This window comes from Tachysurus vachellii, chromosome 1 (assembly GCF_030014155.1).
Source record: "Tachysurus vachellii isolate PV-2020 chromosome 1, HZAU_Pvac_v1, whole genome shotgun sequence".
NCBI lineage: Eukaryota > Metazoa > Chordata > Actinopteri > Siluriformes > Bagridae > Tachysurus > Tachysurus vachellii.
In genome coordinates, this window is record NC_083460.1 from 28626905 (window position 1) to 28649530 (window position 22626).

Below are 22626 nucleotides of genomic sequence, written 5' to 3' on the forward strand. Positions count from 1 at the left end.
TGCTCAAACCAGCCCATATGGCACCAACAGACAGGGGGATGTGGTAGCCTAGTGGTTTTCTAAGGTGTTGGGTTACCAATCGAAAGGTTGTGAGTTCGATTCCTACGTCCACCAGGTTCCCACTGCTGGGCCCCTGAGCAAGGCCCTTAACCCTCAATTGCTCAGTTGTATAAAAATGAGATAAAAATGTAAGACTGCTAAATGCTGTAAATGTAAATGTAACAGACATCACAGAGATTCTCCATTCTGATATTTGATATGAACATTAGTCAATATTTTACCAAAAACAAAAATGTTCTAACGATGTTGTGTAAAAGCTCAAATGGTGCTTTTTTTTTGTATTTATTTGCTATCTCAAACATCAATTTTTAATCCTGCAGGAAACTCATTATCTATTCTAAGATATACAGACTGTGCAGACAATGAGAATGAGAAGTTCCTTAATTGCTGGAGTATGCAGTGTGTTAAATCTCTTTCCCGCTCTCTTATTCTTTGTGTGTTGTGGTGACATTTCCTAGGATCTGGTTTGTGCATCTGTCTCATTCAGCACACATGCATGGCTAAGCAGAGGCTGTGCTATACTGGTGTGCCTTAAACTGTGAAAGTAACCTTTTCCTGGCAGTCAACCCATCAGGCTGCATTAGAACAGAGGGTACTGGCTATGTACAGGAACAGAACTCTCAGCCTCTATTTCTCTCATCAGCATTAAACAGCTCTAGGATCCTTTGTACTTTAAACTAGTGGATTCAAAATGACACACTGGCTTCCAGGCGTTCAATGCTACCTTTTTTTATGGATTTATTCTTTTGTGGTCTGGTGAAAATTAATGTAGAAGGTTAGTGTATATTTGTGGCATTTTCTAAAAAATCTGTCAGATGTCTCTGGTGCTAAATTCTGACAAAACACCAAAATCATGAATATGAGGATTTCTTGTCTATAACATATTGACATCTCAACTTCAGGAATAAAACAACACAGACATGTCCTTGTCTGTCTGCCTGCAAAGATATTGTTGGGTAAGAGAGTGTTTAATAAAAATAATGATTAAAAAAATGAAATTCTGAATGTTTTAGGTAAACATTGGTTTAAATAAATGAGATACTCTCAGAATAATTATATAATGTTTCAGCAGTAGAATGTTTATTTACCATGTTATTTTAGTGCAGAATTTTTTTTGTTGCTAAAAACCCACATCCCACTTCCAAGCTCCACACTAATGCATCATGTCATATGAGACAGCCTTCCTTGGCATGGTTTAACTTTTGCTCCCAACTCTCCCCCTCACCAGATGGCAATCCACCTTCTCAGGCAGAGAAGAACTTGAGCATCTTTCAACCCATCCAGATTTTACCTGAGAAGGTGTGAGTTTGTTGGCCATGAACTAGGAAGACATTCAGGTTTTGAGGTCATAGATGCTCCTCCAGTGTATGCAAATCAAATCAAATTAGCATCATATGGCAGCCCCTTGCATTGGTAAATTGCTCTAAATTGACAGTTGAGCATGGACCATAAAAACAACAGCTAAATCCTGCCATCTGGCTCTCACAGATCAAAGTGACCCTGTTTTGTGGCGCATTTCTGATTAGGGTGTAAAATGTACATGCTAAGGTCTAGTGGGACACTCTTCCTCTCTTGACAGTCTAGCAGATTCGCTAGTCAAAAGTGTAATTACATGTATGTAACTGTTGTGAATATGCATTACACTTGGCTCTGGTCTTGTCGGTGTCTTTTTTTTTTTTATTCCTCTCTTCACAGAAGAGTATTGCATATTAATAATATTTTTAAGGCATATCAGTATACACCATGCTTTTTTATACAATATAAATGTACAGTTCAGTCATCCATCAAAGTGTCCCCTTTGAATTTTTGATCTAAAAGTTATAATTGCTGTGGATGTAAATATACAGCACATGACATATCTGGCATCACAAAAGTGAGCTTCTTGTGTAGGACCTTAATTTCTAACACTGTTTTTATTCATTTTACTGTCATACCTAACATGTTTTTTTTTTTAAATAACTTAAGAATGAAAAGGCATAATAAAATATATCCATCAATCATTATTTGGAATAAGATGAGAAACAGAAATGTGCTTGTACTTTGAACTTTCATATGTTTAAGGAGGAAGTTCAATCAAAGCATATTGTGGCATTAATGTAACATGTGAACAGGCTAATATTATATAAGTGGATGGTGCTTTCTTTTACTGTACAGTTTTATTGTACTTACATAGAACATTCATTTGGCAGCAGAACCTTTTAAAAAAGAGAGAAAATAAAAATGAAATCTACTTGCATAAGTATTCAAACTCTTCAGACTTGGCATAATTTGGCACAATAACAGATGTAGGTCTGTTGGATTAAGTACCTATCAGTTTTACACACTGGGAGTGATTATTTTCCCCCATTGTTCTTGCCAAATTTGCTCCAGGTTCTTCATTTTAGTTGAACATTGTTTGTTGGTAACAATTTTCAAACATTGCAACAAACTCGCAAGTGGGTGAAGTTTCTTCCAATCAGGTTCTCTTGTAATGTACAGTAACCCTGTATTTTGCTCCATCTATTCTACCTTATTCTAAAATTATTACAAGACCAGATTCTGGCAATGAAATGCACCTCCAGTGTATGATGCTACCACCACCATATTTCTGAAAATGGATGGCAATGTTTGTGGTATGGTCTGTGTTCTCTTCACACCACAGTTCCTTATCTAGCAGTGCATACTGAAATGTTCAACTACGTAGATAATATTTTTTACCCTACTCCTAATTTATGAAAGTCTATAATTTTAACTGTTACTTCCTTGAAATAATGCTCTTTAGTCTTTATTTAATTCGTCAGACTCACAGTGTCTGAAATGACAGCTCAAATTGAGGTGTTTCTGTTCAGAAAATGGGAGCTATTTTATTAGTTCACAGGTGAAGGCCAATTATAAGTCAATTGGTTCTTCATTAAGACAAGATTATTTTATCTAGATTTTAGATTCGACATTTTAGGGTCGAATCCTTACGCAAGCAGCATTTTGGAGTTCTTGATTTTCCCATAAAATAATTGCTGACCAATATTTAATTTTGACATTTAAAATGCTCTATGAGAGCATGAGATTGTAATAGAGATAATGACAAGAAGAATGTATAGATGTGTGTCTATAATTTGTTGTTCAGACAAATCTGCTAAGTTTCAGATTAAATCCTTTTGCAAGACAGAATATATGATGAAAAATACTGCATATTATTAGTAACTTTGCACTTATATGTAAAAGTCTTCATTTGTTCCAGGCAATCTTATAGGTTATTTACAATAAATTCCATATATATCTGGAGTCTAGTAGATCATTTTTAGACTGCCAACCTATCCCTCCTCCTTTCACTGTAATTGCATAGTCCAATTTATTGTCTATTATATGTAGCACATCATCTTTCAGCTATCAGCCCATCATCATTACTAACACAATTTCATATCCAGTTCACGTGGACTCTGTTGATACATTTTGTGACTTTCATGAAAGAAAAATAATTGTCGTTTGCTATGTTGAGAATCAGTTAATAAACTTGGCTCAATACTGACTTCAGTCTCATAATCAGTGAAATCAATGACAAAAGTGATCAACTCCCTTTAATTTGTTTAGTCTCTTATTTTATGACTCACTTGTCTGTCAAGTCAATGCAACATCTTCTATTAGACTAAAAATATTATCTGCAAGAATATTTCTTCTGATATAAATTGAGGCTGTATGCTGTAAGGAAGAAAATGTTCTACTTGAAATATAAACACATGCCATAGAACTGGTAAGAAAGATTATTCTATAAATATAAGTAAATACATTCTTTTAAAAATCAGTGTTGAAAATCAGATGTAAATTAGATATTTTAACATCTTGATATTATGTTTATTTAACCTTGTGCTACACAGTGTTATATCATACAGTCTGGTATTTATGCAGAATACTGTATACGTAAGTATCATTTGAAATTTGTAATATTCATTGCATTTAAACATGTATCACAGCTTAGCAGAGAGAGTTTTGGTTGAAAATGCCTCATCACCAGACAGAAATGTAAATCGTCTTTTTATTAACATTGACGAACACCGAATATGTCTTTATTTTGTTTCTTTGTTTGCTTCTTTGTTCATTTACTTATGATAGTCTTCATTAGTATATGTGTAGTCTTCATAAGTATTAGTATAGTCAAAATTTTTTCTAAATGTTAAAATCTTCAAAAGCAGGTTTAAATCTTTTAATCCACTTGAACCTGAAAACAGAATTTTGGGGGCAACTGGATCATAGATGGAGATGTTTGGACCGGAAAAAAAGACCTGGCTGGCCAGAGATCTGTCATAAACCAATAACCTAGTTTGGGCAGAGGTAATATCTGCTCAGTATAATCTTGGAACCCAGCCTGCCCTCAACATCTGCTCAGAGAAAGATCTACACGCCGGATGCTAATCATTTTGGCATGTTTGTCTTTAAAAGTTATGGGCTTCAGAAGAACTAGAGATCACTGTGGCACTCTTTTTTTTTTTTAGTTTTATGCTTTTCACGTATTATTCTCTTTATTTTTTATTCAACTTTTTGTTCAATCATCCAATGCATACCTCAAAGTAAGCCTAGTCGACCAAGCTTGACCCTAAAACCCAGTGATAATTCTAATTCTATAAGAATGGTGCTATGATCCAAAGATCAAATCAGAAACCTGGATGACTCATATCTTTTCAGTAGTTCTTCAGTAAACACATCAAAGTAATCACTAAATCTGTCATCACCATATTATAGCCACAGTTAGAGGCTTCATAACTATGCAAGTCATGGAAAGTTTCATCCAATGGCCAGTAAATGCTCAGGACCATAGTTTTGGTGGTCCACTTTCAAAAAAAATTAAGTCAAGCTACAGTACTAGAAAATTAAATCAATCTATTATCTAGACTATAGCATAATAAAATTGTGCTGCAGCAATGCACTGTTTTTTCCCCCAATCTTTTATAGTCTAGCTTTTGTGAACCTGTGTACCCCAAGATGCTTTTCTATTCATTTCAGTTGTAAAAAGTGGTTAGTTGAGGTACTGTGGACTTGAACCAATCTGGATATACTACTCTGACTTCAAGGCATTCTAAACCATATATATACTGCTTACTGGAGGTTATTTTTGTTTTATGCAGCATTCTGTGTGAACCCTACAGACTGCTGTGCAGGAAAATCACAGATCAACAGTTGGTCAATCCAATTATTTCCCCATTCTGATGTTTGATGTGAACTGAAGCTCATGATCTGTATCTACATAACTTTCTGCATTTGACAGGCTGCCAGTTAAAGCATAGCACAAGATGATCTGGGATAACTGAGAAAATGAATCAAATTTATCATTCCAGACTATCTCTTAAAGGACCAGACAACCACATCTAATGTATATAGTGTGAGGTATTGCAAATTGTTTTGTTTTGGGTTTTTTTTTGTAAGAAATTGATATTTACAACCTCACAGCAGGTAGCAGTAGATGGAGGACAAAACAGCATTGTTTAAAAGTTTTTACTGATAGATTTCTTAACGTATTGGTACCCTGTTGTGTCTTGATCCAGTAGGGTGCAGTCGGATTCAACAAAGCCCCTCTGAAGTCTACTTCAGCAAAGAAACCCTGAGGCAATGCAACAGACACACACAACTCACGCAGTCTAATTGATCACAATCTTTCAAGCCTGAGACTAAAATAGCAAACAGAATGGCTACCCACCTGAGTCCATCTGTGGCTGTCTCTGGACTGTTCAGATACTGGATGTTGAGGCTAGAAGAGTGGGAAGCAAGTATTAATTTACCTGACTGTACTAACTTGGACAGGTCTGTTTGGATCAGACACATCTGCCGTGGTTAGAGCTTAAGTGCAGTATAACACACCTGACTGAACTCAAAGCTTGAGAAACATCTGAATGTTAGTGAGTCAATCTTAGGTTTGTCTAGTACAAGCTCCTAGACATGCAATCCATCCATTAAGCATGCTTGGGATAATTTTCTGTTTAGTATAACTGGTTTTGACTCAACCTACTTTAAAAATTGATGGTGAGCTTTCAGGTTTCTAAAGACCAATAACTATTTAACAGGTCACAAGACACTTAATGGATTTTTTGTTAAATAAGGTCAATAACAATTTATTGGGGAGATTAGAGAATACGGATGAATAATAAATGATTTCGATGTTTGGTTTAGTTGAAATTCTGTTGGTATTAAAAACCCCATTTAGAAATGTGAGCCTTTATTGTCTCTTTGAATTACATAAAAAAAGCAGATTTAGAAATGATCACGAGGCCAACCTCATTGTTTATTCAGCAGTTTGTCTCAGCTCTAGCAAATGATCCTTTTGTGTCTTCCCAGTCTGAACGTGTGTGTTCTCTGAGTTCTATTACATAAATCACAGTAAAGTTTTTTTTTCTTGCATATTTGATGTTTGTTTGTTCTAACTGTTTTTAAGTCAGGCAGTTTTTGTTTTATTTAGTTTCATTTAAATTCTAACTATACTCACTAAATGTCAGCTACAACATAGCCATAAGGAACATTAAAACATGTCTGAAGCCTTTTTTTTGCTTTAGCTCTAAACAACCTTTAAAGTATATTTTTGTTAAATAATTTGTATTTTTCTATTCTTCTTTCTTATTTAAGCATTAACACTTTTCTTTTGAGGTGTGTGGCTGATGGAATTAGTAATAGCTACATGATATGGCAGATGATTCCCTTCTGCTGGCCTTGCGTGCTGTTTAGCATCTCCACTTATCGCTGTCTCATTGTGGATTGAATATTCATACAGCTTGTTACCACAACAGAACATTAGTTCTGGTTGCTGGGAGAGGATGTTGAGCTAAACAGCTCCAGGCACACTGTCCCATGCTTCAAAGCTAGACTTTTTAGAGCAGCCTGATATATCGCCTCACGCTGATTACTCCATTTAAAGTCTAATTTTGCAGCTTGCATAAACAGTGTGTGTCCCACTCGGCATGGTGGGGAGACTGTGATTATTCCTCCATGTTCCTGCCATCCACCAGCAGCTCCAACTGGCGTCTTGGCCCTCTAGCGAGTACTGGCATGCCACGGCATACAGTCTTGCTAGCACTATTGTATTTTAGCTATGTTTTGTCCTTAGTGCTTCACAGATTTGTTTGTTCCATATTTCCGAGGATATATTGCAAAAGAAAAGAATGCTCATGAGCAAAACCATTTTATAAGCTATTTGGCTGTTGCCAGTTACTGTGCAATTCCCTTTTCATCTGACTAAAACATACTAAAATGCTACAGTACTAGAGAATTAAACATTGTTTATCTTTAGCTTCACTGCTTTAGTACTGTCTATTGCTGAGTCATTAGACTTTGGAGGAGGTGTGGTTACAATCTCAGAAAAAAGTACCCATCTCTACCATTCCTATTATTTCCTGTATTTTGAATCTTATTATATCTTTTAGTGTGACATTAGTGTACTGTTGTTTAGTCCAGTGTAGTGTATTTAAGGAACACAACTTCATCCTTAATGAACTAATACCTTAATTAGTTTTTTGTTTTGTAATAAAATCGTAAAGACCGACCCCTTAGACTACCACCAGAGTGAACACCAAAAGTACACTTTAGTTGACTAGCACTAAGTTGTTGTTTTTTTGTTTGTTTTGTTTTTCTTGAAGGTATTTGGTTTAGGCATTAGTTTAAAAACCAGCTATTTAGTGCTACTGTTTAATCGCTTAATTTACTTGTTGCAGAGTTGGCCATGCAGTAGTTAGTCTAGAAATAATGCATCGCTTAATTATGTAGAGAATAAATTGGAGCACTTTTTCATTGTACTGGGGCACCTGCAGCAGTGCAATGAGGAAGGCTTACAGCAGACAATTAGTGATTCCATTCTACCATTTATAGCACAACTGTACATACGATTTATTTATTTTTCAATTTTTTATTTTTTTATTTTTTTATTTTTTTTATGGCACTAAAATAAATTCCTTGTATGCACATGCATACTCTAAGCAGTAAAGCTCTTTCTGATTCTGATTCTGATTTGTCTATGTTTGGTGCTACATATATGTATGTGAATCTGTTTGTATGCAGGGTCTAAACCAAAAAGTGCTGGAAAAAGCAGAAATTTTTCCGTATCATAATGTACACCAACAAAGTAATTATTAATTCTTTTTTGAAAATCCCAGAAGAGATATGCTGCCCTGTTCAGAGCCCATGGTCTACATTGGCTGCACTACTAGGAAGTAATATCCCTTTTGTTCATGTTGGTATCCATCAACTTTTTATTATTTAGGAGGTAGATACAATGTTAACAGGATCTACCACAAATTCCTGTAGAAGTTCCTCATGGCTATATATTTGCTCGCCTAATTCATCAGTTGAATGCTAAAGGTTGATACTTGGATGAAGACACAGCCCTGAGGTACATCAACACGTTCTCAGGCTTACTTCAACTAGGTCAGGAGATTACACCGTTTTCTCACAAGCCATCTTGACAGCTTTAGTCTGCTCTCAAATCTCAGAAAAGTAATGGGGTTTTATTTAAATTGCCCAGCACAGAGCACAGCTTTGGCACTCTCGTAACCGAACTCCGTGAAGGAGATGCACTTTGTTCAAAATAACCTTTTATGAACCATCAGACCACCAGAAGAGTATTATTAGGTAAAAGGGGTTATTATAGAAAATGTCCTGCGATGCCTTTTGTTTGTCTGAGGTCATGTAGTATCAACTGATACAAGATGGCTCCATACAAATGCTTGAGTAATAGACTCTGGCAAGCCATTGTGCTTCAAAACATCAAGGTCAGGTCTTCAGGGAGGTGAAGAGTGGAGTGGGCAATGTGGCACTGCATCTAATGCCTCTAATCTTCTATGTGGATCTGCCTTTGTTGTGCTATTCTGCATGGCTAGTACAAAGGATATAAAGGGACAGATGGAGTGGAAAAAGGAGCTGTCATTTTGTTGGCTTTTTAAGGCGCGCTCAGCTTTTCAACTCAAGCCTGTTTGTTATTGTTGTGGTTTTTGCTTTTTGTGCCTAGCCTTCTGGTTTGTCACTGTCTGATATTTTTGCCGTGCTACAGGAATCAGTATGCTCTATTTAGACGCATGTATTCTTGACTAGGTTCCTGAAGGTATCTTAATGATTTCTTAACGATACAATAGTTTACACTTCAGATTACGAAAACATTTATCAAGGCTACATGATCCTTTAGAATCCAGACCACTGATACACATATCTGTTTTGCTGCTGTGACCCTTGAAATTGAAAGGACATTTCATAATGAGCTCTCTTTTGGCTGTAGAAGCTCTAGACTCATCATTGAACGAGGAAAGGGTGTATGCTATTGAATATTGAGGGTTAATGTGTTAATGCTACAAGAAACATGTTTTGTTTCTCATGGTTGAAATGGCTCATGTCTTTGTTTTCTGTGTATCTTTTGAATCTAGAGTGCTCGCTTCCTCTCAGAGGCTTTTTTCCCCTTCGAGTCGTCGTTAGCAGAGACCTTGGACCCCGCCTACAGACTTCACGAGACAGTTGCAAAGGTATGTTCATCTATCGCATTACAAGTTGAGCACATCTTTAACTATTCATCTGTTTGTCAGATCTTGAATGATGGATATTGAAGTTTGAAGAGATTAAGCTAAATGTGATATAAGGAAAGGTAGTGTGTTCATCCTGACAAAACCATTTGCCCAACTGCTTCATGAAACTGAGACTTTCACATCTCTCCTGTTTATGAAATATGTCCCAAACTTCATTTCAATGCAATGCATTCCCCAGAAGTTGATGATCTACTGTGACTCTTAAATAGACCATCATATTTTTGGATCAGGTGTGTTAAATGATGCTGCTTGTGGTTAAATATATTGAATACTTTGTTTCTCACCTTTGAAGACTTATTTTTCATTCCCTTTGCTACGTTTCTCAAAGTAGTACACAGCAAAATGCGTCCCTTTAGAAAAGAAGCTTAAAGGCAGTGTGCTGTTTTTCTTCACTTTAACATACCCTGCAAACAACAGTGTTCTTCAAGACACAGCAATCGTGATGGATGAGCATAATTCATTCTTCATATAAATGTGCATAGTAAAAAAGGCACTTCCGAGCAGTACATAAATAAACTCAACAACTAGGATTTAACTTCGAAACCAGGTTTTAGCTGATGTTTTATTTGTAATTTAGACTATACATGAGCATTTGTCACAATTTCATAGATATTCACACACTGTCATGAATTCCTCGTCTTGGCTCCCATTTATTACACCATTGTGCTTTTGTTTCTGTTTTAGTTCTGTCTCTACCCCGTCCTATCATTGGTCTGTTACCGGACCGTGTTCCCCTGAACTGTTTGTTTGATTATTTTTGTTTTCTTATATGCTATTTGTCTCTGTGCTCAGCATGAAGTCTTAGCAATAATATCTTATATTACCAAGCCATCGTCTCTGTGATTTATTATATTTCACTTTGCCTTTGACCTGTGCCTGTTTACTTCTTTATGATATCCTAGTGTGTTGGTGTGGTGAGAGCACTAAAACCAGCCCGTGGCTTGTGACCGCTTGTGCAGCATTACTTTATTAAAATCCATTGCTCAACCTTCTTGCCTCCAGAGACAGTGATTGCTTGGATAAAAAATGGTCTCTGCCAGCCCATTTTTCAAAATCAGTGTTTTAACAATAACAAAATATTTACATGTTTATATGTCTTTATTTTTGCATGTTTAGACCGAATAAATTATGCGCTTAAAAGTCTGACAGGATAAAAATGATTGATTTATAACTCTTGACAGATTTTTATGTTTTAGTGTAGGAAAATTCAGAGTATTCATGTCTTAAACAGTGACTTACATTTTTGTGTCTTGTAACAAGGCAGAGAGTGAACAAACAACACAAAACTGTGAAAACAAAAGAAATAACCAAGTACTGTGGTTGAGGTTGTGGCACACACAACAGATACAACACAACGACAATAGCTTGACAAATAGATGCTGAAATGCAAGGGTTTATTTAGGTTTGCAAATAAGGGGTGACAGAGTTAGAACAGGTCTGAATGATTAGGACATGTGACATTGACATGTGACGTTGGGCTTGATGGGCAATATAGTTTCTTTTGGTTTCTAGCATAACCATGATTCTTTGATTACAAAGGTTTTCGATAAGAAACTGACGACTGAATGCTAACGACTTAACACCTTTTAACACTTTATTAATGATTAGTTTCTGATTACGAAAAAGAGAGTTGGAATTGATTTTCATTCTTTTATCCATTCTTCAACATTCTGTTAGATTTCAACATTGTTTTGTAATTCACTAATCAGACCGGTGAGGTTCCCTACTTTCTGAGCTAATGTAGAAAGTCTGTAAAAGTAAAAAGTCTGATGTTGACTAGCACTAAGTTGTTGTTTTTTTGTTTGTAAAAAGTCTGATGAGCTTCCTTCAGTTAATTAATTTGCATAAATGAATGTGATTGGCCACAATAGAGGTACGATTTAGTTTCATTTTCTTTCTGAACTATTTTGTTCAATCAAATTTCTAACTTTTCTGTCATGGCAATATGTGGAAACAGGCTTCAGTTTGATTTGGAATTCAAGGAGTAAAACTGGAAGTGTCAAGCACAGAAGGTCTGAAAAACTTTCCTGAATAAAAACAGAGAGAGGAGTGAGAGTTCTCAAGGATGCACACACACACACACACACACACACACACACACACACACACACGCGCACACACACACGCACACACACACACAAAGGATGGGTTGCGTTTCTGAGCCAGGCCCAGAGGTCCTGGGGGACTTCACCAAATGGGACACTCTGAAAGAGCAAAGAAAGAAAAATTTCATGAAACATTCAAACAACCAAGAGAAGATTTACAGTGCACATCTGTCTAAAAGCTATCTCAGATTTAGAGTCTGCATTTTGTTAAAGAAACTTTTACTTTGACTGGAATTGCTCTATATTTTAAATGACCGTGCTGAAATAAAGTTTGGAAAATATGAAGTGTGTAGATTTTATAATTAGGTGGACTCTATTCAATAATTCATAATTATTCATAATAAGCAATGTTTCATTTCAGGACAGGCGTATGTGTGTGTATGTGTGTGTGTTTCTGTGTGTGTGTGTATTTGTGTGTGCATATCTCTGGTTTGTATCTCTGGTGAGTTACAAGATGGAATTTGTTAATGCATGCAAAGTTTTTGTTGATGTAGGAAAAAAATCATGCCTGCAGTCTCATGGATCCTGTACACACTGGAGGACGATGTTTTAGAAATAATACATGCACATGATTCATAGCTCTAACATGGCTATGGTGCACCATAAGCATAAACATGTTTCCCATGTGCTCAGTACATAGCTTTGTGCTCATTCCTACTTTATTCTCAAGTGTGCCTTGTGCAGATTTGCACATTTACACCAACAAATGCCAGTTATCTCCCTTAAGAATAACAAAATGGAAAAAAAAAAATATTTCCATGCTGTATGTCTTTAACGTTCAAAAGTGAGCATTGATCCATATTTTTTTTACATTTCTCTTCCCATTGTTGTTTTTTCCCCAATGATGATGTTTGCCTGAAGGAACATAAATAGCAGCTAGGTTTACCCACGAGAACAACTAGCTATTAGGCTTTAAGGTAAGCTCTGCCACTTGTGGTCAGTACTGGTCAGCTTTTTTCAAGAGGGTCATGTAACGTTAGAAGAAAACAAAATCAACTGGCCCTTGTTTCTAAGGCAGTTAAGTTTTATCCATTTTATCATGAGCACCAGTGTGCTAACTGCTAGCTGAGCACGTTCTGAGTAAATACTTAAAATTCTGAACGATAAAGTGTGAAAGTATTTTTGTTTCGATTACTAAGTTGTTTGTTTATTAATAATTATTACAAAAAATGTAATGAAATTGAAATGAAATTTTAAATGTTACTCCTTAACTTGAGTAGTGTTTATAAGGCTACACAACATACTGTATGCTACTGCATTTTAAGGAGCTTAAACCCACATTTCTAAAGGCTTATTCCAATCAGCATGCAAAGTAAAACCAGCTTTCATTTTTGCTGAAAAACCCAAATCAGGTAAGATATGTCTTTGTTGTTGTTCAAGGTGCAAGATTTCCAGCTGCTTATCAGCAATTCTGTGGTTTATAGTGAAGTTTCAGTGCTGTTTTTGTCCCTCATCACAGGCGCTAGAGTCCAACTGTGCTCATTCTGTAAATCAGAACTCAGCACAAAGCCAACAGCAGTGAGCTAGCCATTTAATCAGGTCATTGTCTTTATTTATTTCTGACATAATGACGTAAGATCGGGTTTTGGTGATTTTTTTAGACACGCATGTCTAAATTATTCTGCTAATTTGTGCCTGTAGAGTAACAGTAATTACTGTGAATTTCTTTTACTAAGTTGTCAAGGTGACTCAGAGCAGCTCAGGAACATTAGGTTTTAGAGTATTTTCTTCTCCTACACTCAATAAATGTGTGTTTCTTCCATTTTACTTCAGAAAAAATCCTGCACACTGTAGCTCCTAAGGTAGTATTATGAGTCTTTCTTAGAACATAATGGTTAGAACATAATGGATGACTTGTTTCTGCCTGTACTTCTGGTCGATGAGATATAATGGTGACGATGATCAGCAAAAAACACATTCAGTATACATACATTACATTGTCATTATAATATTATTTTAATTTTAAGTGCTGGATATAATATATAGTATATCAACCACGTTAACATTTATTAAATTCTACAAACATTACGACAACGGAACTTTTAAATACCATGGATATTAAATATTCTAGATTCTTCACTATTTCTAGGTCTGTATTCACGACTTCAACTCTTTAACCAGTATACTGATGTTCTGTGCCACCAGAGGAATGAAAATAAACTCCTCAGACATTTTCAATCAGTATAAGCAAATGGATGATTTTATCGTCGCAAGTCTGATATAAAATTAGTCAGGAAAATTTTGGCTTTCAGGCAGAAACCTTTGACCTCTATTTGGATAACCTTACACTGATTTTTAGTGGTTAAAGCGTTCATCCTGTATTTTGCATGACATGCTTACAGCATTCTTTCAAGTATCCTTAATATCTGCTCTATCATGATCAGAGTTGATGTGGTTTTGGGCAGTGGTTGCTGAAGTGGTTAAGGCTCTGGGTACAGCATTTTTAAAACTATTAATGGAAACGAAATCAGGCAAACTTTCAGGTTATTTAGAATTCCCCTAGGTAGATGTGGGAATAAAATCAGTCCCATACTCACATCTACTGTAACTAGTAGGCCTATAAACAATACCCTTACAGTAAGTCAGTAGTCCTCAAAGTGGAGTCTGGAGATCCCCAGGAATCCATAAAGTGTAGAAAGGAGATCCATGATCTAATCCATTTCAGTAGAGTGCTGAAAATCGCAACCCATCTGTGTTTGCGTGTCACTTGAATTGGAGGGCTTTAATCCAAACTTCAATAACTCCAAAAACAAGTCTGTCTATAAATGTGTGGACCTTATGTGTCCTGTTGATGAGTTTTAGTTCAGGAACAAAAATGTTTTGGACTGCAAAATAAATTTCTTTTACTTCGTAAAATCTGTAAACTTTTTAAATCTAGAGATGTTCGTTCTTAGTCCCCACACTATAATTACTGTATAGAAGCAAAGAAAGATAATTTCAATAAAAAATTAGTTAAAAAAAAAATAATCCACACAAATGTTACTTAACGTACTCCATTATCTTGACTACTATTTGTTGAAACATGTCACCTTCAAGTTGAGTTTATTCAAGTTTTTAAGGCTACAGGCAAACATTGTTTCTAAGTTCAACCACCTTGAAATTTCTGGATGCAACATCTGAAATTATTTGAATGAGAAAAGTCCTATAGTTGGATAATGTTCCAGTAATCTGTTATAGATTACACTTATGAAAAATGACATAATCTTTGACCTACATGTAGGTTTTTGTATACATGTAGACATGTTTTTTGTTTCTTTCTTTCTTTCTTTCTTTCTTTCTTTCTTTCTTTCTTTCATAAACAGAACATAAGTAGTTCTTAGTAGTAGAAGTTTAGTATCTACTAAAGGCAGTTTTAGCTGTGTGGTAATATGCAAAAAATAGCTCTCATTTGTATCTTAATGTGGGATGAAACTGGGATAATGGCTAATAATAAACACTAAGACTTCATTACGTAATAGATTCCAGATAAGTCACCCGAAGCCATTGTGTTAAATAAAGATAAATCAGTGAGAAATATCCGTGCAATCTGTACAGCTCCCCAGCCCCAATGCTGATACAAATGAATTCCCTGAGCTGATGCTAGAGCTGTATAAAAGTCAGCCTTACCCATTCCTCCAGGTCTCTGAGGACTTCACCCACAGGCCACTTTCTCTTTTCTTCAGGCTGTATGAGCCAGGGGAGTTTTCACCCAGACTTTCCAGTTTCTGCATTCATTTTTCACCGGGCTTTTCGGGCCACAGCTGGGAAGAGGTAGCAGTCAGCTCAGCACCATTGCTTCATAGAGTACAACGTGTGTTTGAGTTGGCTCCCCCTAAGACTGCTCTGTAGGCTGGCATCGATCATATCAATGACAAAACATGCACATACACACTCAATCACTCCTACCAACTACACTCCCTGTAGTGCATACCAGGACCTCTGGGATGAATAGTCCTAAAGCAGGTACTGAAGCTTTTGGTATCGGAGGAAAGTTTAACAGTTTGTATTTTGGCTCATTTCCTGTCCTTGATGATACTGTTTTAAAAAGATGGGGTTGTAAGTCAGTGTAAATTGTGGGCATACATGTAAAGGAGAGAACAGGGAAACTGTTGTTAGCATATACTCACATGGGAATTATTATTTTTTTTTTCCTTTTTAATGAAATATTTGCGTTTTGGTTTACATTACCTAGAGTGTTTGCAAAATGGTAAGAAAAACAAAAAACATCCAGGGAGTGGAGGTTATGTGTGGCATAACTGCCTTAATGACAGAGTGCAGATAAAAATGGTCAAAGCTGACAGAAAATGTATAAACTCACTTTATACAATTGTGGTGACCATAAAAGCATCTCAGGATACATATCTCATAACCTTAAGGCTGATGAACTACAATGGGAACAGAATTACCAAAACCGAAGAGTAGAAAAAATTGTCTGGTCTTTCTAGAGAAAATATATTTGCTGTAAATTGTATCAGCCACCTTGTATTTCTAATGCTTGTAAGAAAAAGTCACTGCTGCACCAAACCCAGTTCTTAAAACTAACCTATTTGTTGCTCTTATTATTCAGTGAAACCCAACTATTTTTACATTTGTCTCACATTACTAACTACGCTAAGGCTCAAGAACATACCATGCATATACAACCTTGTAACCATAAGCCCTAAGACTAAAAGAAAAACAAAATAAGCTGCTAAAATGAACTCTTCTGTGCATGTTAAAGATGGGAGAACCTCCATGCTTGCAGAACTAGAAAATGATAAAAAAAAATAATAATAATAAATAAATAAATAAATAAAACTATAACACTGCTTTAGAACATGTGCTGATATATTTTAAACTGACAGGAGCTTTTTAATGAACCTTCCAGCAATCAGTCAGCCAGGTAGATCAGGAAGCAAAGAGCTGCTGTCAAGAATTGGATATACACCAGTGTTGGAGGAGGTGGAGGGGTAAAGTGTCAGACTGAAAGGAACAGCTGGAGAGCAGAGTGACTGATTTGTTTTGCCCTGTGATAATACAGTGACACAACATACGATGAATTAAGTGAGCTTGGATTCTCTGGTGAATCTACCTTCACAGGTTTGAGAAACTAATGGTTGACAAACGAGTGTGGATTTATCCAAGTGGCAGCCACAGTTACTGACAGACTAGCTTCCATTAAGACCTGACCTGACCTGAGATATCTTAAATAGATTGCTGGGCTCAAGGTAAACACATTTAGAGCCCATTTCTGCTAGTGGTACAGACAGTACTGTGAAGGAAAGAAACTAGGAACTCGGGATTAGCAAAGATACAACAATACAAAACTATGAATGTATTAAATTATACTTTTGTTGTAAGAGGCTCTCGCAAAAATAAAAAAAGCAGATAATAACGAATTCAGATATATCATAAATTTAGAAATTATCCAGTCTGGTTTCCTTCAAGGATTTTTTCTTTTCAAATTTTTATCTGAATTTGGATATTTCTGTAAAGCTGTTTTGTGACAATATCCATTGTTAAAAGCATTACGCAAATAAATGAAAACTGAATTTAGATGAGTGAAGTTAAATGTGTTCAACACTTTAGTGCTAATGCTAAGAGGCATGGAAACACATCCACTGTTTGGAGGAGTGCAGAAATTATTTAAAATGGAGCATGAATCACATTTAACTTGGTACTTCTACTTCCTCTGGAATAAAATTTTTATTTTATCCTTTTATTGGTTGAAATATTGTGCATTCTTGCAGTTGTTTAATATGGATAAAATGAGCTTGTCATTAGGATATAGAAGAATCTCGTGTAAAAAACCTTTACTCTAATATTAGTCTAAAATGATAAGGACATAGTTTCACAATAATTACATTTGCACTTAGATAGATTTCTGAATACCAGGTCAAGTTTTCAAGCCGACTTTGAATAAAGCAAAGAAACTGAGATGCTGGAATGGTGGTTATACAAAAAAGTTACACAGATACTGCAGTCGGGTAGACCTTGGAGATAGAGGTTGTGGTTTGCTTTGCCTATCTGTCCTTAATAGAAGACACACCATCAATCTTGTATGTATCTCTCGTTCTTGGTATCTCTCTCTTTCAGTGGAACAGAATTTGGTGAGCTACTTGGGGGGAGGTCAACTCATTAATACCTTAAACACTTATTCTCCTGCTGGGAATGTGTCAAAGTCCATGAAGGAGATTTAATCACACAAGGCAAAGTGCCATGTCGATTCTTCAACCTGAGGCAGACTTGGCTGTGCTCATTCTCTCCGGCATTGCTGTCAGCTCGAGTTGCAGTATGAGGTCTGTTCTGCAGATGTGCCTCTGTCCCATTGGGGCAGAATGACTAAAACTGGGAACCATAGAATAAGAGAAGTAATATTTTACTGAAAGAACATTGCACAAGGCAGATAAGCCACATTGTTGCTATGATTAATCAATCTATACATACTGTATATAGTAGTTTTGAGTTAAGCTTATTCAAACCCTATTATGACACTAATGGCCAGAACAAGCTCTGGGGACAGTGATGTCCAGACTTCATTCTGGCTTAGCTCCAGTTGTCAAATTCAATTTGAAAACATTTTATTTTAACCATTTTATGTGTTAACGCAATAAAAAAGTAAACGTCTAAATGGAATTAGAACTGTTTATGGAAGAATGAAAGGCTAGAATAACAGAGATTAGAAAATAGCAATCAATGTAATACTTGCTTCACATTTCTGCATTTAAAAACTACTCCTGGATTAAGAAGTGGCATCCCATCCTTGCTAAAATGTGTGTGACTATCAGACTTATTATACATGCTAAATTCTGGTTGCTAGATGCTAATAGTTACAGTGCCCTTGAAATCACTACCTCAAGGATGCGATGAAGGTAGAAAGTTAACAACTAAGTTGTCTTGAGTCCTGCACACTGTTTTTTAGTAAGCACAAAATTCCTTCCTGATTGGTTTTCTTATTAATAGTAGTCTTTAATTTTACTGTATGGGGTATAAGTATGTTCTGCCTCATAAGACCTACATCCTCAAGTCACGCTAACATTTGGAAAATATTTCCAAATATATGAAATTCAAATCTAGGATGCATAAAAAAGGCAACGGTAGGTTTTAGGTCATAGTGGGAATTTAGAAATTGATTGTGACTAAGTAAGAGAGTTAGTTTGAAACTAAACATCACTAAAAATGTAACACACAAAACAGGGTTTTAACTAAAATAGAAAAAAGAAATAGATAGAGATAGATCATCTTTCCAGATTCTGGTTGCTGTCTGTGTTGTTCACTGTGGGCACATCAGAGGATTCGCCTGGCCTCAGAAACAATGATATTTGTTGTCAAGCAGGCGTTATTGTTGTTCCTGTCGTTGCATAATGATTATAGTCATGTTAATAATGAAATCTAAAGAATCACAGTGCTGCAGTTAACATGGAACAACATGAGATGGCAGACAATAAATAATATTCGATTCAAATTCAATTCAAATTTATTTGTATAGCGCTTTTAACAATGGACATTGTCTCAAAGCAGCTTTACAGAACATAAGAAACATAATACAAAAAGTTGAATATTATACAAAGATTAATATAATACAAATTTCTATTATGTTTAAATGTGTTTGTCTGAGGTGACCAAGACGGCTACTTTTAATACAATGTAAAAGACAATACATATAGACTATAGACAAAACAACAAACTGTAAACTATACAATAGACAAAACAGTAAACAAACTATGCAGTAAACACTCTGCTTACTCAGTTGCATACAAACATATAAAGTGACTTGCCATTGCATGTACTGATAAATGGCTTTTAACTGAGTGACTATGTGCAGATGTAAAAAACATTTGCACCTGGAAAGTTCTACATATGACTGATGAAGGATATGAACATTAACTATTCCCAGAAAGAAAATAAATGACTTAAAATCTTCTAAATTGGAATTCCTTGTAAATGCAGCAGATCTGTAATGGGCAGGCTCATTGGGGTATGAGTAATGGTTCCAGCAAATCCAGCAAACACTTGATGGAAATATGTTGTTTGGTTACAGACTACTGTGGGTAATATTTGTGCCATTGTTCATAAGTCTTCTCATTGTTCTACAGTCATGCCATACATGTTCAGTGTTGTCTGTTTTAAAATAGAATTTAGTAATTTCTAGAAACCATGTTTTAGTTTCTCCAAGGCCAGTGGTACTAACAATATGCAATAGTGTAACATTAAAGAGGGCATCTAAGGTCATTAGCATTCTTGTCCACATCCTAATCATGTAGAGGGAGATTGTCATGGTATGGTTATTCACAATAAGTGACAGTTCAAAAATGATCATTGAAGACTTCAGTGAAGATTTTACATGGAATTTTTACTCTCATGTGGGGAAGAAAGAACAAAACAAGAATAGTCATGAAAAATTTATTTATGTATTATTATTGTCTGCTGGTCCTTAGGGATTTAGATGGACATGCTATTATAAAGTACTCTGATTTTCCATTGTAGAAGAAGACTTGAAGATGTACTTGTCTCTACATTTCCTTAGGGGACAACCAAGTACACACCATTTGCATGGATTCAGGTTTTTGTGAATTTAATAATAAAAAAAAAATGTTGCAAGTGATGCTGAAGTTATACCCAATAATTATTACAAAAGATCCTTGAATTCCCAGTGACACATAAGAAGAGGCTCACTATCAAGGGGCTAGCTTGGACTCAATACAGATATAGCAGTACGTACAAAAACAAAATATTGGTGAATTAAACCATTTAATTCATTCATTCACCTTCACTAGCCACTGTCAGGGTTAAGGTTGTGCTGAATCTTTAGCCTATCCTAGGATCAGTTGGTGTGAGGTGGGAAGACGTTCTACGAGGCACCATGTACACACACATTTGCACACTCATTCACACCTAGGGGAAATTTAGAGTAGCCAGTTCCCCAAACAGTATGTTTTTAAAAGGCAGGAAGAAACTGGAGAGGTTCTGGAAAAAATATATGAAACCAAACTGTAACTTGAACTATGAACTATAGAGCTGTGGGGCAGCAACAAACACTACTCACTACCACAGTATACCTTATTATATGCACAAAGAGAAAGATCAAACACAAGACCATGTACCTAGAGGTGATAGAGTTTTAAAAGATGCCAAATAATTCCATAATCATAAGGTGTTTCTCATTTTGAAATAGCAAGGACATAAACAAAATGCACAACAGCAACTCTGATCATGTCTCTGAATGTTAGGTTTATTTTACAGTTATTATATGAATAGATGATATATGACTGTCATCATTTACCTCTGTCCCATGTTGGTAGTTGTATTTTGCACAGACATAATTATATATTGAGCCAGTCAATTTTATGTTTACTAGTTGTTAATATAGAACAAGACCATTCAGAGCTATTCTGGTAAGACTAAAACACAAAAAGGGTTGATTGTGAATTTCACACTTGACTGTGCTTTTACATTGCCTGTAACTGCCAAATGGATTTGCTATCAAAAAGACCTATGATTGTTACATTCCATTTGGCTTCAGGTATATTTAAAGGTCTACTTCCCATTATTATTATTATTATTATTATTATTATTATTATTATTATTACTATTATTATTATTATTATTATTATTATTATTATTATTATTATTATACCCAATCGTTGAAAACATTGCTTTCAAGGAGATTTCATCTCTTTGCCTTATGTGATTAAATCTCCTTCATGAACCTCAAGAATATTCATTTTTTATTAACATGCCTCTTAAACTGGAGTGAAAATCAAAATAAGTATTATTAGACCTTTTTGTATCTGTATTATACACATAAATGTGATATAAGATTTATAACTTATAGATAGTTTATCATTGTTTGTCCATTTGAATGCTGTCTAGAATATATGTTTGTCCCAATTTGCTATCAGGTTTTTTTTTTGTCATTGTAGCAGCTTGTTAACAGCAAACATGCATGGTATGTCAGTAAGTTTCTGACTCTGTGTTTTCCCACACTCATTTCTCTCCTCTTGTCAAACTATTCTTTGGGAGGAAACAATTGCAGTATTTCAAAGTGGCTGGAATTTGTGCAAGTCCATGGTTATGTCTCCTCCACTTTTGCAGAGGAATGTTTTACCAACATGGGGCTGCTTAACACCAAAAGGTGTTGCCACCTCAGGCTGATTTTAGAATGTGATTCCATTTTTAATTCTCCATCCAGGCTTTTTCATTGGTAAGATTTGACCTAGCATCCTAGACAAATAATAAATAATACATTTATTTAGAAACCCACCACTCAGAAGCATCAGATACATCTCTCAATCACCATCAGAGCCAGTGAGGGTTCAGACCTGTTCTCTAAAACTCAAAAAAAAAAAAAAAAAATCTTGTCATCTAGGATATCCTTTATAGTAAAAAAAAAACTCTCAATAAACTTATCACTATTTTCCTTATTTAGCTAGTATCACGTTTGTTTAGATTCACCAAGGGTGTTTAATATCTCAAATGCTATTGGGAAAGTTAGTTAAGTCTTCAACACACAGTCACTTTGGCTTCGTGTTTCTAAATGAAAAAAGTCAATATATATAAACTATTCCCAGCTCTCAAGCCATTTCATGGGAAAAGAATAATAATTATCTCAGTTACATAGTTTGATTAGGTATTTTTAATTTATTATTAAACAGACCTTAAAGGCCCAGAGATCCCTTCAGGTTTTCCAACCAGTCAGTTGAGCAGTCATTCTGCCACCCCATCACCTCCACCTCCAACCCGACACACACCACTGGCAGAACAGGAGGAGTTTATCACAGACTAATATATAACATGACGAGGTGTCATAGAGTAATTTTCCCTGACACTTCGGGGTTTAACTCAGTGTTTTGATGGCGGACTCTCCGACGTGCTCCTTTATCACCTGGCTCACCCAACTGGCATCTCATTGTATGAGAGCTGACACGGCCCTGTCTGACACGCATTGTAATGGAGGAGTGTAATTTGTCCACAGATCGGAG

General features: G+C 35.7%; 1 protein-coding gene across 1 annotated transcript in view; it reads left to right on the forward strand.

The window, feature by feature from the left end:
- LOC132853607 (inactive N-acetylated-alpha-linked acidic dipeptidase-like protein 2) overlaps window positions 1-22626 on the forward strand; it is a 222321-nt gene that overhangs the window by 175307 nt on the left and 24388 nt on the right. The window contains exon 11 of the mRNA XM_060881485.1: window positions 9426-9521. Within this exon, the coding sequence (XP_060737468.1) occupies window positions 9426-9521 (96 nt within the window). The remainder of the gene's footprint in view (window positions 1-9425; window positions 9522-22626) is intronic.